Source organism: Aythya fuligula, chromosome 3, assembly GCF_009819795.1.
Source record: "Aythya fuligula isolate bAytFul2 chromosome 3, bAytFul2.pri, whole genome shotgun sequence".
Classification (NCBI taxonomy): domain Eukaryota; kingdom Metazoa; phylum Chordata; class Aves; order Anseriformes; family Anatidae; genus Aythya; species Aythya fuligula.
This window is the reverse complement of record NC_045561.1, coordinates 41,239,643-41,256,922: the sequence shown is the minus strand read 5'-3', so window position 1 is coordinate 41,256,922 and position 17,280 is coordinate 41,239,643. Positions and strand designations below refer to the sequence as shown.

Below are 17,280 nucleotides of genomic sequence, written 5' to 3'. Positions count from 1 at the left end.
TGGTTGGGAGCTTTGGTAATTAGCTTAATGGAAGTACCAACAGCATAAACAGCAGCCTTTGGCTTTTGTTGCTTCAGCAGAAGACAGTAAAGCATAGTGATCTCTTCATTTGCTGGGTTGAAAGGGTTTGGCTTTTCTGACAAATAAGTATTTGTGGTCACTGTGATCTTAATAACACTGCAAATATAGAAGTGGTATAAATGAATTGAAGTTTAATCAATGGAATTCACTAACTTCAAATGTGTTGTGATACTTACATAAACCCTTTTTTACCTGCTGTTTTATGCTGGTAACAAAGTACATTTGAGAAACAGCTCTTCAGAGAGCTCCAAAGATCTTTATGCTTGTTGATTTTTTTCCCAGAAAAAAAATGGTAAAAAAGGCGAAATCAAGAAGAAATAACAAACTGTGAGTGGAGTTTTGCTTTGTAAGAATGCTTCCTCTGCCTTTATCAGCAGATGTTAACACCCCTTCTTGATTTCTGCTTAAGTGTGCCCATGATTTTCTGTACTACATGTACTGGCCAGAATCATGTGCAGCAAAGGGAGATATGAGTTAATTATCCCTACCTGATATTGAGTCAGTCTGACTGCCAGTAGTGGAAATGAATGAATACAAAGCCAGCTACTTCAAACTCTATTTCTAAAAGCTAGCCAGAAAGCTAGCTTTTAGACACTCCAGGATAGGAATACAGTCCACTTTACCAAAGAGTTTACCTTTATATAGTATCTGATAAGTATTCTCCGCAGATCAAACACTTGCAGCATTGTTGCAGCGTTGTTATCAATGATGCTATATCCTTCCAGGATGTACTGGGTTCGTGTTATTTCCCATGTCAGCCATCGGAGGTTAAAGGCTGCATTACACGATAACAAGTGAGGCAAGTGTCCGGGCTTACAACAGCAGCAGCCTTCATTGTCTTCATCTCCTTCTGTTATAGCCTCCACTTCTCTCTGCTGGCAATATGTCCCTTGGCAGTGAGAAAAAGAGAATATGCTGCCAGTTATTGTGGGGGGAAGAAACAAAGGACTTCCTTCAAGCAGAGAAAGTATGATTTAAGGCTCTACACGCTTAGCAAAAATCTAATAGAAAGAGCTATGGCAACAAATTAGATGTGCCAATTGATCCATGTGCAGTAGGAAATAAAGCGCTATACATCATTTATTTACTACTATTTACTACCACCTATAAAAGCCAAAAGGGCCCAATCTGATGTTCTAGGCATTTGGTTCTGAGCTGAGCCAAACTACAGACCACAGCTTCTGCCTTAATAAAAGCTCACCAGGAAGCAACACTAAAGATTCTTGCTCCATCAGGCATATTAAGCAAATTGATCCAAGTCCCAGTCTGCTTCTTCAAATAACATACAGGATGCAAACAAAGATTTTACAGTCTGTCAGAGCACTTGTAAAATCTGGGTTAGAGCAAACTATCTTGGAAAGCAGGTTCCAAAAATAACGTGCAACTGGTTGTTCTCTTTCCCACTGGAGTAAAAGTTACTCTGGATCAAACATTTCTAATGAATAGCACTAGTGGCAGTACATCACGAGGACAGAGCAGCTCTCTAATTAGCCTATTACACAGGCCTTTAGATCAAAATGGAAGAAATCTATCAGAAAAAGTCATATTAACTCAAAAAGAAGTTGTGAGGCAGATGCAGCAACAATAATATTTCTGCTTTGCAGACTGCATTTCTGGCCTGTGCTGTGCACTCTTGATGGTCAGCCTGAGCCCTCAGGATTTAAAAGCTATAAATGTGGTTTGAAAACCATGTAGAGCACTACAAATCAAAACCAGAGGTGGACATGTGCTCCCCACACAGTTCTCAAAATACACGAGTTATATTTTCTTGACATGTAGACCTTCTTAAAATTTATTCTCTGTGGGTTGTTGCAGAACTTCCTCTCCCCCCTGAAGTTCTACAGAAACTATCTTTCAAGGCCATGCAAGCTACACATACATCTCACATGGCCTTTCCACCAGTGGTTTCAGTGTCACCCCATGAGAGAGCTGGCTCAGTCCACTTCCAAATGGTCTCAAAAGGAGAGGAAGGTGCTAGACACTGTACTGTAGTTTCTGGAGAGGGATACACTCAGTTAAAGCCTTAGCTGGCATCAAAGACACAACACTTACCAGCAGGCTCTCATCTGCTCATTACATGTTCCTTAACAAGCATGTCTCTCACATACTAATTCGAGTCTGCATCTCTGCTACCACTTACCTTTCATTCTGGAGGAAAGTGTGGTATGGCGTATAAATTTAACATATCAGCAAATACACTTCAGAGCACATCCTGTGTTCTCACAGTCAAAAATAGCAAGCAAACCACATGATTTGAAACACATAATCTCTCTGAGAGCTTTATTGCTAGAGATTATATAAAGAAAAATAAGCAGCATCTGCCAGGACCAACAGACCTGTTCTGTTGTGTCAGTGTAAATGAGAGAAGAATTTGGGTATGTTTGAAATTGAAAACGTACTCTGTGTGTGTAAATCCAGCATTGTTCACATACTCACGTGTGTTCCCCCTTGGACTTCAGGTATATACCATTATGACTAATTATTAAATGGCTTAAGTAACCTTAGTATAAACATCTATCCTATCAAGACTGCCACAAAGTGCAAAACATGACCTATCAAGCTGACATTTCCAGCAGGACTGGACATGAACTGGCCTGCTTCTGCTTCATATTTCACGGATTTCTACATGAATTAACACTTAATGCTCAACAGCAAAAAAAAACAGTAACTGCTCTGGGTCAGTGGATGCTTTTCTGAAGTCAAGTCAAAAGACATTGTACTCAAAGCAAAACAGGGAGAGGCACATTCCTCTGTACAGAGCTTGAAAAGGGTAAAAAAACTACTCCTTTCTGGTGCTGTTACTATTGCTGTTATGTCTAGTTTTTGAAAGGTTAAACGTCTCACAGTATTAAACTGAATTTAAGAGAAGATCAGTCCTCATCCCAGGTGTTAAATTAAACATCGACAAGTGTTTATATGTGGTGAAAAGCACAGGCCTAATAAACAACTGCCACTAAACCCCTCACAACTAGTGGAATTAAAGATGTGTTTGCTTACTCTATTCCTAAATCTAGTTTTAATTTGTAAGCAAATATCACATTTCATTCCTACCAAATGCTGGCTATGCTTTTAGGTGCTCTCTATATTGCCTGTATTAATAAATACCTTATATTATTAGTAGAGACTGTAATTACCAGTTTTCTAAAGCCAAGTACTTAGTAAAATATGGGCCCTAAAGAGGCTGATAACTGGTGAGTTCAAGGGACCCTCAGTGTTTGAGGGAAGCTGTCATCACATGCATCACAAACAGAAGAAGCAGCCAGAACAATTATTTCCATTCTCAGCTAATTCAACAGGTAAAAATGTCTCCAAGTCATCTTTGCTAGATAGTTTTAATCAATGAAACTTCAAATTATTCTACAGTGAATACAATCATCAACTTTGAACCTGGGGAGCCAGAGGCCTTCTAACTGGGCCTGTATTATTACAAAACCTCTGGGAACAAATGAAGGAGCTCATGTGGTCATTCCACAAAAGTATTCCTAAGAATGGAATTGGGGCTGTGCTCTGTCAGCATCTGGCAAACATGCCCTTGCTTAACAACAGCTGCTTGATGCATTCAGGTACTATCACCCCAGGGATTTGGCGTCCTGATTGCTTGGAGAGCCTCTGTTTACTTTAATGTGTGATCTGAGGCATGGCCAGTGTTCTGCCAAAATACCAAATCCCTGGCTCATGTCCTCAGTCCCAACTCATCTGCTGATTAATATTTCCAAGCACCATCTAGAAAAGAGACTCAAGTCTGCAAAGACAAATGCAGACTTGATGCTCAAGTTCGTGTTGGTTCCCTTTATTTCTTCCAGTCAGTCCTAGCAGGACTGCCATGAATTTTCTTTCATCTTTAACTGAGCCTTGCTTTAGGCCATGAGGCACTGGCTGGATTTCAATGTCACAAATTTAGACGTTACTGAAAATTTTCATTTTACCAGTGCCTGCCTCAATCCCTTTTGGTTCATTACTCTAGACGCTGGTATTGCAAGGACTACAAGCATGTGCTCAGTGTTATGCATGGAGCCAAAAGGGACAAGTGGCAGTAAATGAAGTTAAGCATCTGTGTGCATCTTTTACAGAACAGTGACCCCAAAGTTTCGTATATATTATGTTATAAACTGATGATTAAAATGTCAATTTTATATTGCTTCTCCAAAAATGATCAAGTTCAAGCAATTCTGAGAGAATTATTCATAAAACCGAAGAGCAGGGTGCAGAACGTGCACTTCAGTTATGCAATATAATTAAGTGTAGTACCATTAAATATTAAAATACAGGAAAATGTTTTCACTGGTAATCAGTCATTTCGAAATCTGAAGGAAAACATTTTTTTAACGTTTTTTTCTTCAGCAGAAAGAAAATAAGCTCTCCCACTCCGCTCGGGCTTAGTCATTCACTGTGACCCTTGCTAGCACAGATGAGGCTGATTCATCTGTAAGATATCTAACACTGGATGGTTGCCAAAAAGTCATCAATGCAAGAACACGTGCCAGCTCAACAAAGCAAGGTCAATCTATGTGAGCTCAGGAGAAAACCAGTGTGAGAACTTGGAACTCTTTCTATTTTCCGGACATGTCAGGACCCGAAGACCAACTTGTGCCCTGTTAGCATGATCCTAATGGAAATGAGAAAATTGGAACTGAAAGCTGTAATCTTACTTCAAGAGGATTCAGAATATATACCTAAACTAATGACCATCCAACCTTCTAGAATTTAAGGCTGAAATCCAAGTATGCTTTTGCATCTTGCAAACTGAGTGAGTGAGAGGAAAAGCATTTCTCAGTACTGAAAAGCCAGAAAGAGGATCCTCTAACACAGCAACATACTTCTAGAAGCAGCTCCATAAACTTATTTATAAAACTAAAACATTGCTATAAAACACTCCAGTTTAACAACACATCCAGAATGCACATAAATTATTGTGGCTGAAGGCTGTCATAGCTTCAGCATCTAGGACTGCTGACATACAAGCACCCAGGGTGCAAACGTACTACGAAAGGGCTCATAGGGCTCACGCACTAACTCCACCCCACAGATATTGAGATCACAAATCATTCTCCTGCACTAGGCATTTCAAGCTCTAAACGCTGTGACCCCAACAACCAGCTTTGGACTGAGGGATTTAACTAGGTGTTAAGTTTGAGGGATGGAGCCAGACACAGAGATGGGAGCCATGAAGACAGACTGAAGCCCAAGGTAGGGTATGCAGAGGTCTCTTCACCAAGGACTTCACAAAACTGCCTGTTTGTTCACCATTTGTTTTGCAAAACCAGTAGCATTTTACAAATAAACACATTACAGTGGAAATAATACAGTGACCTTCTTCCATCGAGTTCTGTAAATCTGGGTATTCTTAAATTCTAATGGACGAGGCTCCTTTACCCCTGACATGTCTTTTCTACTTAGCATAGCAGCTTAAAAGGTGGCAAGTTATCACCCAGAAGCAGCATAAAGAGCTAAAAGACAGCAAAAGGCTATTTGTCCCCAAACCAAGCATTGTATTGTTCTAGAAACAAAAAAGAAAAAAAAATTCAAAAAGGGGTGAACTGAGCTCCCAGATGAAAACTCAAGGATCGTGGAACTGGACACTTCTGGAAACTACCAGCTGTTTTGGTTCTTTCCAGGTTGTTTCCTTGTAGAATTGGTATTAGAAATAGTAATCTATAAACTGTGAGAACTTCAGGTTGTTTCAAGGAAAAATCTCAGGACTCAGAACAACAACAACAACAACAACAACAACAACAAAAAAACAATAATAATTCCTCAAACATCAAATCTATTGGTTATAAAACTGCTCTGGTTTTCAACAGCTTCAAGTCCTTTATACCCAAAAAATAACCCATTTTTCAAAACAGATCGGTTGGTCTAACAACAGACATTACCTCTCCTCAAAAACTTCTCCTCTTCTTGGTCCACCAAGACACACTGTGAAACCCCAGGTGAAAGAAAGCATTCTCAAGGGATGTTGGTTGTTAAACTTGCAGCTACCAAATACCGTGAGAATCTCCCACGTCACCTCTTTTGGAGTGCAATGCAGTGCAATATTTTGCTTTTGACAAAGAAATATTTTCAATAAAAAGGCTACTGAGCATCTAAGAACACTTTCCTTCTTTCCAGAAGTCTTCCCCAGTACACCCATATACACATGTAAGATTGTGCAAGGGAGGAAAGGGAAAAAAGGCATCAAATATTTATTCTAGCCTGTGTTAAAGAAACTAAAGTATTCTCAGCCTATTTGAAATGCAGAGTTGGTTTACACTGCTGGAGCACTACTGTACACCTAGAAAGGCTTCTACATCACAGATTTCCTGCATTCAATGTAAAGTATTGTCTTCCCTGTTTTATGTCTTTTCAAGTACTTCACCGTGATTAAATCAAAGAAATCCTTCTGCATCCTTTCTGTTCATGCCCATAATATTTCTGAACATCATGTCTCTCAGCCTTTGTTCTTTCCTGCAAACAATGTGCATTCAATTCTTTTAACCTTCTCTCGAAAGAGACGTGTTAAAAATGGCTGCTTTTCTCTGAACTCCTTGTAATTTATCAATATCTTTTGATGGTTTTGTGCAGTCACCAAACATACATCAAGCATGGCCTCATGAAAGACATAAAGATGGCAACTTTTACTTCCCAACAGTATGAACTGATTTGAAAAAGTAAAAAGGGAATGCTGCAACCAGTCTTTAAATAATGATTGATTCTTGCTCATGCTATAGAGCCTTCAAACACAGAAACCAAGCACCAACAAATACTCCTTGCACTGGTAATGTACTTGCTACTGTAACAAAACCATACAGCATATCCACACGCTGCCAAAATGAGTAACTGTCCTTGTTTCTTAGACATCATTACTGTGCCTAAAGCATATACCTTAAACTGGCTGCATTCGTACGCCATTTTGCGTGGAAAATAAACTAGCTAACAAAGAGAAAGCCCCACCGGCAATCCCATCCTGCTGCCACAGCTGCCTGCCACTACGTGCAATTACAGCTGTGCTTGCTCTGTGCTTCTTCCCTTGCTTCATCTAATGAAGTTCCAAGTGAAGCGTGAATATTGCACGTGCAACGTTCAGTAACAAAATCACGGCAGAGATTTAGAAGTTAATTATATGATTGAAGAATACCCGGAATGAGTTAGAAAACAGCTCCTCAAGATTTCAGCAGCATCATCCATGAGTAATTTCTGCACATGCTACGCCTAACTGGATGTTCTCCAAAAGACATTTTGTCGAGGCACAGACTAAACAGGAAAATATTTTAAGGCTTCCTCGTTCTACAGGGAACTTGCGGGAGGTAGATATTTTGACATTCTTTCTGCTTGTTCCTTGATTGTGGGTTTTTCCCTGTCTCTCCCTTTCAAATTAAATGATACATTATGTATTTCTTCTGGCAGGTTGCTTTTAGCGTACCACTGTGGTCTAGCACAGACAGCATCGTTAAGTTACTGAAGGGCTTGATTCCCCCACACCAATGTGCAGCTGCACAATCCAAAACTTGCAGAAAGTTTTCACCAACCCCAAGCTCATCAATACCCTCTCTATGTTTGGTAGGAATGAGCATCTCCTCTCGGTACCTGGAGGTATTTAAGCCTTCCCCCTGTGTTACACACAGGACAAATGATGGAGGCACATCCCCTCTCCATCACTTGAAAGGAGAGTGAAGAACTAATTCATACAAGATGCTCAGTTTGAACAGGACTAAAGATGAGAGGAATGCCAGCTTTGCCAACTCTGTTCTTTCAGTTTGTTCAATCTGTGTCTTCTTTCTTACCCGACTGCAAAGATGCTTTTCATTTAAAAGCTGAGACACATGCTTCAATTATACACAGTTAGAAAGGAATCTGGATCAGTCATTTTATAATGCCAACTCTTAATTAAGCTGGATGCAAATACGTGAGGTGGTCTCTCCTGCCCTCAGTACACTTAAATCAGGAAGACACTCTGACCTCTTCTTTGGACGCTGCTGTGGCAGCATTGCCAGTGCATGAGAAACACTCACAGGAAAGGCTAGAGCTCCACAATGCAAATATTGCTTTTGGTTTGCTCAGAAAACAGTTGCAGACACAGAGAACATTGTTGTGATTCACTCGTTTCCCAAGCAAATGTGAACTTCTTATTTAAGGATCAGCAGATTTTTAGGGCCCTCAATTAAAATTACGCTTGAAATTGAAGTAGAAGTCAAGCAGCCAAAGCTCAGAAATTACAGACCTCAAGTTTGTCCTCTAGCCCTTTTTTTTTTTTTCCCTCTTTGTGGGAAACCAATCTGTACAATGAATGAAAACAGGGTCCTATGTAAAAACCAGCACATGACCAGACAACTAAAAATAGGAACATGAGATGCACAAAGCAGAGGAAATGCGGTTGTACGTGGACTGAAAGCCTAGTGTTTATCAGCAACTGCCTCTTGGCTTTGTAAGCTCCAAAGTTCCAAAGAAAAAATCCTACTCTGCTGAGTTGCACCCCACACCCACCACGGAGCATTTGCAGGAGTTGAAATGGGATCCTACCCAGCTGGGGCAGGAGATGGTCGGTCCTTCCTGCTGCTTGGGGCAGCCTGGTCTGAATTCCTGCCATAGGAGGCAGCGATCCTGCTCAAGGAAGGAACAAAGAAAACCTCTAAAGAAAGATTTTCTGCTCACTTTCAGCTTTCACAGAGCTGAGAGCAGCCCTTGACTTGTCCCGTCACACGGCTTCTGCCTTCAGGTCAGACCTTCTGGTTCCTTTTAGTCAGACTCTGTCTTCTCTATGTAACTCACAGCCCCACTAGAGCAGCCCAGTTCCTTGATGACACAAGGATGTAACCTGTTACATAAAGGACACGGTCCTGCAGCATGACTTACCTAAAGCAAAGCAGCCCTCATGGGTTAGCTGGAGACAAAAGCAGCACCCTGGTGTCAACACACCACCTCAGCCCGTCCACGGGGCACACAGCAGACTACCTGCCCACAGTCTGGAGTCTGCAAAACATTTGTTACTGTCTGCATCAGGCAGATCCATCTTATCCAGCTTGTGCCTGCTTCCCCTCTGGGCTCATCTGTTTCTGCTTAAACAGCCTTGAAATTCTTGTGGTTTCTCTGGCACCTACTCTGCATGGTCCTGAGGGGTTTACTCTTACATGTCCAATGCTACTCGTTCAAGCTGTTCTCTCCTCAGGTATGTTCCATTATTCCATCCTATTAGTGGTTTTTGTTTGTTTGTTTTTTTGTTTGTTTTTTTTTTTTGTTTGTTTTGTTTTTTGTTTACAATGTAATCTGAATCTTCAGACACCCAACTTTCTCTTCCCAATGTATCCTTCTCTATCTTGAGAAAATATTCTGAAAGATAGAGAAACCTTCGCATACCTATCACGTCCACAAAGACAAAAAATAATCATACGTTTTTTCTCGTAGTTTAGGTGAGATTTCCATTCCCATTTTTGTCACTCCTCTCCTCCTCTTCCCCCCTCAGTAATTTGTCTGTGCTTTCCTAGTTCATGTTTGCTGCTGCTCTGCTGGTCCTGTGGATTGAGGTCCTTTGAATGGTCGGTAAGAATACTCCCTCAAAGGCTGCCGACCCCCTCCTGAGGAACATGAGAGAGCTTGGGGAGGGAAATATTGATGAGAAGAACTCATCTGGCTCCAAAAGGCAACTCAAGACACATGACAGGCTGCAGAGGCTCAGCCCAGGCTGAATTTAAAGACCTGCTGCAGAGAGCAGACATGTTAGATCTGCTCAAAAAGAGAAGCAGTGTTAGGCAATCAGCATGGAAATGCCAATTCACAGACCCATTTGTTTGCACAAACTGATTTTAGGGAATACAGAGGTGGCACACTACAATTTTGGAGCTTTGCTCTCAGACTCAGACACAAAATGGCACCTGGCTGGTAATAAACCAAGATGGCTCAAAGTCCTCCTTGCAACACACCTATGCAGTTATTCACTACTCAACTTTCAGCTCATTAAGCCTGCCTGCTTTTTATCTAGCCAAAGTGTGGTTTGAGCATCTTCTCATATTTTTCATCTGTATTTGCAAGATTTACTTTTCTTAAACTGCATGGGGGAGAAGGACTCAGCAGGAGGTGGCAACTGCACAAAGAATAAACTCTTACAATTTAAGCATGAGATTTATTTATTTCAAATCCTATAATGAACTATTTTAACACAAAAGGATGATGAGCAAAGATAATTTGGTGAAATCGGGATTTTAAAGGAAATGTGCATGGTCCTGTTTATTCAAAGTCCTGTTTACTCAAAATCCCAACAAAAATAAACTTAATGCCAACATTTTCCAAGGTACATCACTTTTTAGACTATCTTGGAAGTCACTTTTATTTTCAGATCTACAGAAACGAATGAAACATTTTCTAACTTCACAAAGCTTCCATAAAGAATTGTACTTTGAGTAACCTAAGAGGCACCAAAATGACAGATCCACTAAAACTGTCTTCAAAAAAAGAAGGAAAAAAAAAAAAAAAAAAGCAATTATCTTAGAGATTTATCAGCCTGTGAAATCAGCAGGACTGCAACTAAGAGACTTGAACTGCCACAGTATTTAACTGTTCTTGTAGAGCAACACAGATTTGCATTTGTCTGGCCTGGACATGAAAGAAATAATAGCAAGTTCCAAAACTACCGAAAAAAAAACCCTCTCCACCTGTGGCTTTTATAAGGTATTAACCTCAGTACCTATCTCAAACATAGGAGCACCACTGCGTACCCTGGGGGCGCACAAGAAGATTATACTTGCACAGATGCCTTTGAAGTTGAAGAAAGCCACAGGTACACACATACATCACCATCATCACGAACAACAAGAAATTACTAGGCTGATAACCAAATTCTTTATCTCACTTTCTAGTGACTTTTTCTTCTTATAATTTGCCTCTGTACTGAGTAAGTATCCCACCAGCTACCACAATACTGAGATTTTTCAGGTATTTACTGTTTTCCACATAACTTTTCTTATCTTCTTCCCCAGCATACAGAAAGGAAAGTGAGCATCAAGCATGTACCACAACCTGCTCAACATCCTACGGAGAGTCTGTCGCAGAGTCAAGACCTGAGCCCACGCATGTTATTTCCTATTTCCCTCCCACACCTAAGTGCATTCAAAGAGCCAGTCTGTCTCCTGTTTTCTCATACTCAACCTTGCTGAAAAGTTGCCTTGATTATACACTCCTCTGCATGTCGCCCATTAGATGCTCAGCCCTTGAGCCTGGGAAGCTGTTTATTCCAGGATTTGAAAACTCCTGTCATCTGCGATTGCAAAGTGGTATCTTTGAAAGGTTACAAATCCAAGCAACAGACACAGCCACTGTGTATAGCATGCAGAGAATTTAAAAACTGTTTAAAAGCTTTGTGGGTTTACTCCCTACTTGATGCAGAACAACAGAATAAAGGACAGGAGCATGATACCATGAGCAACTGACCTCACCAATACCACAACATTTAGGAAGGGGAATGCAGTCATCTTTTCCTGAAGAGGAGTGCCCTGACAGAGGAATATATTGAACAGCTGAAGTCAGATCTTCCTAAATAAAAGAGAAATGAAGCCCTGATTCACTTGCTTCTCCCTGCATGGTCCGCTGTGATGGAGACCATCTCACCACCAGCATCTCGCATGATCTCTCACATGGGATAGTTTCCATGAGAAGAGTCATTACACTATTTGGTGGTTTTTTTGAAGACCAGTTTGTGTGGAAGTTGAACAATTAAAGAGAAACTTCAGTTTTCATGGTTATAGAAGGAGAGAAATAATCTTAATACATGACTAAGTGTAACCGAAAAGATCTGTGACTAAAGAAATGTTTCTGAACATCTTATGATACTTCAGAACATGACTCTAAATTTATTAATATCTAGGTTTCAAAACACTGTCATTCAAATAATGATGGAAGAAATATAGTATTTTTAGACACAGACAAATATCTACAAAAAGAAAGAGAGAAAATACCCTTAAACTCTTATGTCCTACTACAGAGCTGTGACAGGTTAAGAAAGGCAGACAGTTTTTGTTGTGATTTACATCATCGGGGATCCTTACCTCGAAATTCCAGCCCTCTAAGCTGAAAGGTGACCAGGCCGTTTCCAATTTCAATCAAGTGCACAAAGGCATTTAAATAATCTGATGCGAGAATAAAACAGTCTCCTGTGCTGTAGTTTCCCCAGCGGCCCAGAATCAAATCTCCACAAAGAGACTCCTGCAGGGATCTTGTCAAATGCTCATAAAAAATTGAGTTGAGATTATTGTCATCATTTCCTGTAACCAGAGCAGTACACATTTGTTAATGAAGCAAACAAACAAACTAAGCCCTTCTGCATAAAGTCCTACGTTCTTTTTTATTTCTGCATAAAGCATCTTCCGCTGGCTAGGTGGTATCTTTCTGATGATACTTTATACAGCCTGCATGTCCTAGATGCTTTTTAGACCTTTAGAGAATCAGGACTGAAGCTTTTGGTTAATATGAAGAATGTAATAATTTGAACATCAAACTAGTGATGACATAGTTCAGACTGAACCAAATTACGTCCTTCGTGTTTTACAACAGCAGAAGTTTTTTCATCTCCCCTGAAAGACTCTGCTAAGCTAAGTTAATAACTATTAACTTATGTTCTTTATTTTAAGTAACCAGAAATCATATTATTTCAGAACATAAGCTTAAATGTAAATATCTAAGACATTTAAATTTCTGAGATTTTTACTGACTAAAGAACTTGTCACACACTTTCCATTAATTTACTGGGAGTTACTTCTTTTAGTCCTCCAGGAATTTTTCATTAGCCATGAAGTGTCTTTTGAGTATTTAAGATGGTGGCACATATCTTAAAAAAAAACACACGTTTATTATATTGAAAAAGAATGAAACTCACTTTATTCAACATGAGAATTGCTACTACTCTCTTTAAAAATAGCATCAGCTCTCCAGTTATACATTGCTTTGGCCAACTGTCTAGGTAAGAACATGTCACAGTCTAAAAGTCCAATCTCAGAGGTCTATGGCATTTATCTGTATTAAAATTAGCACTCTACGATGATAATTAGAGAAAGGGAATAAACTTTTCACAAATGCTAACATAGTGCCACCTAATCCAATGTGGTATTGGTTTGTGCTTGTACTATTTCACATAATATATATGCTTGAGGTGAGAAATATATCTTTTTTTCTATAAGGCATCAGTGGCTCACCTCTAATACTTTTTAAATGTAGGTGCATCTTCATCACCATGGCCATTATGCATGTAGCCCCAAATGCATGGATACACAGGTGTGTATGTTCATACAGATACACTCAGCTCTGTAACTTCTGTAGTATGTTTGTCAAAAAATATTTTTTAAAGCACACACAAAAAGAACACGTTGCTTGAGCTATGCTTTGAAAAATACAATTAACATATATAATTAGCATATATAATAGAGATTATGGCTATCAGATGACAGAATGACCTCGAGAAACATCTTAACACTTCGCCTTGAAATGATACATAATGAAAAAGCATTATATATGCCTTGAACTGCTAACACTTCTCTTGCCCTCTTGGACACCCTGGATTACACCTGAAGATGTGTATTTGTACATGCTGTTGATCTAACGGATAAGCATAAAAAGGGAGGTTAAAAATGTGACAACAATAATTACAAGGTAAATATCTCCACAGTACAAGCCTCTGACAACTCAGTGGAAATATAAAATCAGCTGCAGAACATGAAAGAGGAAGAACCCCCCTTATGAAATCCTGGCCTCTCTCAGTGGGACCAGGATTTGGCAGAAAATCTGGGTGTCAGATTCTGCTGGAAAGGACCCTGACCTGCCAGGTGCTGGAGAGCATCAGCTCAGGTATCAACGCGTGTGCACTGACTGGTCAAAAAACTCTCTCATTCCCCAGTCTCACAGGAATTGCATGGTGCAATGCAGGAAGGTGTTTTGGATTGCCATGGATCAGAGCTCACTTAATGAACCATTACATGGAGGAGAGGCCTACTCACTTGTTGTTTTTTTTAAACCCTTCTGATTTCTCCCTCTCTTCCTTTCCCACACACCAGAAAGGCTTCTCCCCAGTGAACAGGAGATACCTGTCTACCCAAACTGCTTAGTGGTAGGGGTGCTGTTAATCTGCTGCTTTTTTCCAAAATGTTTTCCTGACCACAGCTAACCTTTAAGTCTAGCTAGGATGTCTGCTGTGTGCTCCACATAAGGAAAAAGGCTGTTTCTAACCATATGATTTGCATGCCAGCACCTATCTAATCAGCTTCATGTAACTGAAGAGCAAATTTACTTATCAAGGCACACGACTTAAAGAGGCACTCTATTACATTTAAAATGTTCCGGTTTGTTCACACAACATTTAAACCCTTTGCATCTCTTTAACTTTTCAGCTTAAGTCTTATTGGAGTGAATACATCGTGTTTTACAAATCAAGCAAAACAAATGACCCAAACTCCCAGGCCATACCTGCATCCTTTTCGATCTGAATTGCCAGTCTTGTGTTGGAATGGTCCGACCTTTTGGTGCTGGAAACAAAGACACGTTGTACAGTCAGTTCTTCCTAAATACATGTTTTTATTTTATTTTAAACATATCTTTACATTCTATACCATTATGCAATTCATACTCCTAACCTGGTCCTCAGTCTATTCCAAGTGTGCCCATACAGTGACTCCAGAAACACATCAACCAGGTGCCAACACAACACTGAATAGGAAGAACACTAAATCAGTCTCTCTTCCCTTCTAAGCCTTAAGGGCAATAGCTCAACATAAAGGGTTTTGTTTGTGTGAAAGTGTTGCTGTGGGTGTATAACATCTACAGAAGGAAAAAAAAAAACAAAAACAAAAACACAATTAGCTTCAAATTTACCTAGACAACAATGACAAAGTCCTTGGCCATTCTTGTCTCTTAAAAATGAGTGAACCCTATGCTTCAGTCCATACACAGGGAACTCTGTTTCCCTTAGGAATGGCACAGTCCCTACTCAGAGTTTTCACTCTACCAGTAGAATATAAAGTACATGGGAAAAATGGTCACAGAAAGGAGGGAAACTGTAAGGTAGACTGGATTGAGATTTTATACCTACCTGCAACAAAAGATATTTACAAAGTCCACAGATAAGGAACAAGTAAACCACTGTGGGCAAAATGTGTCCAACAGGGGTTGCTGTGGTGGCTAGGGATACTCAGCACCACGAGTCCAAAGCATCTCCCAAGCCTTCAGGGTACAAGTGAAAGCCTCAGCTAACATGAATGCTACAGTAAACGTACTTTATTTTCCTGAAATACAAGTCTGGTAATGGTGCTTTAAGATTTCATGTACATTTTCTATATACAAGTTACTTAAAGGGCTGGAAGATTCTGAGGTGAAGCTATAAGCTCACACTGAAGCTGCCTGGGGAGAAGGATGCCACCGATGTCCCTAATGTCAGAAAGTCTTTTCATCCAGCTTCTGCAGCCCACCCACCCCATTCCCAAGAGCTCTGGAAAACTCACTGACAAGAAAAACTATACACAGGCTTTCGTGTAGTACAGAAAAGAGGAACAGAACTGCTGTACTTCCCTCCCTACTGATTTTTGCTTTTAAAAAAAGCATGTTCTTAACTGTGCAAGAAATACAGTTGGTGAGAATATGAGTGTTAATTAGACTTATTTGTAATTAATATTAGTACATTATCTACATACATTAACATTTTATTTGATGTATTATTTATCTTCCTGCCTCTGGTTGGCTGAGCTTATTGTAACGGCAATTTTCATTTCCTATGCAACAGAGAACGGTAACGCTGGGGGGCCTTCTGAGCAATTTGGAACATAAAGAACGATTATATTTCAAAAAGGTTGTCAGAATTCCTCTACCCTAACATACATCCACCTGCAAATGCAACATATGCAAGAGTAAGCATAAAGATTAGGTTACAGAATTGAATCAATTTTCTATTCTCAGCAGAGAAACGCTCCTGATTTCAGAACCGCGTATGTTTTAAGGTTATGAGGCTCTTTTTTAACTTTCAGTCTCTCTGAAATCAGTGTGGCAGAATGGGGTACAAGTCAATACTATTCTTCACTCCAAATTTCTATCAAGCCGTAAAGCATTTATGTTCTTGAAGCACACTGAAACCAACACAAATCAAGTAATGTTTCAGAAAATTCCATTCTATATTAGCAGGAGTCCTTTCACCCAGTATGTAGCTCTGGCTCCATTTCCTTCCCTTTTTCTCCTTTTAAGAGAGATATGTGAAACAATCAGGGAAATTGCAAGTGCTTCAGGTCTTTCTGTGAGAGATAATGCAGCCTGAATAGGAAGAAGGGAAGGAAGCAGTGCAGTTCTCCCAAACCAAACGAAACCAGGCTCTGTTGTGGCTTTTCCCCCCAATTCCAAGCACAGTATTGATTTCTTGAGGAGGGAAAACATGGGCCTCGGGACACAAGATAAGAAAGGATTCACCATTTTGGATAGTACTAGAGAAACTCAAAGCTTTATACTGATATTTTGAAGCATAGTTTTAAATTTTTATGAAGACCAAAGGCAATATGTACAGTTGGAAAAGCAAATGGTGAACTACTTTTGTCCTGAGATTCAGTTTACTTCAATAAATTCAGTCAGGTAATACACCTAGGTAAAAATCAGATAAAAATCTTCCACAGTCATTAGTAACCAAAGCTATGTTTGCACCTTCTTGAAGCCAACGGGAATTTGCATAGCATTAAACTCTAATACACTGTTCCTGATGCTCCAACTGCTACACCTTTACTCCTGGGCTTTTTGCTGTCAGCTAGGACCCCCTAAAGCGAACTTCTGGGACAAGTGGGTGATTTGGGCTTGCCTCCAGTGGCTTCTGGCTTGAAATCTGGTTGTTACCACTCATCCAAGGTGATAATTAGCTCAGTAATTGGATTTCTTCCTGAACTGCATTATTCTATGCAAACCAATCACAGGTCCTTGGGCACTTGCCCCTGAGAGCAAGTGATTGTCTTTGAACATCTTCAATTTTCAAGTCAACGTCCTTCTTAGATATTTCAGGAACTGGCTCATGCTCTTTTAATCTAGCATCTATATGGACAGTGAGATAATCTACTGCCTTGTGTACCGCTGTTTGTGTCATTATAACTATTGCTTCCTTTGCAAAAAGATGAAGTCACTTCCTATACTTTCCTTGTCCAAAAATACAACCTCGTTTTTCAACCTGGAAAGACTGTCTTCTTCAACTTTGCTCTCCGAAATTCCTTAGAAAGGTAGAAAAGA

At 39.9% G+C, this 17,280-nt stretch overlaps 1 protein-coding gene across 2 annotated transcripts in view; it reads right to left on the bottom strand.

Annotated features, from left to right (window-relative positions):
• The window catches only part of PCNX2 (pecanex 2), a 159,307-nt gene that overhangs the window by 23,451 nt on the left and 118,576 nt on the right, over positions 1–17,280 (bottom strand). For both annotated transcript variants that reach the window (XM_032183690.1, XM_032183691.1), the window contains exons 24-26: positions 14,500–14,558; positions 12,093–12,308; positions 717–970 (exon numbers count right to left, since the gene is read on the bottom strand). In XM_032183690.1, the coding sequence (XP_032039581.1) occupies positions 717–970; positions 12,093–12,308; positions 14,500–14,558 (529 nt within the window). The remainder of the gene's footprint in view (positions 1–716; positions 971–12,092; positions 12,309–14,499; positions 14,559–17,280) is intronic.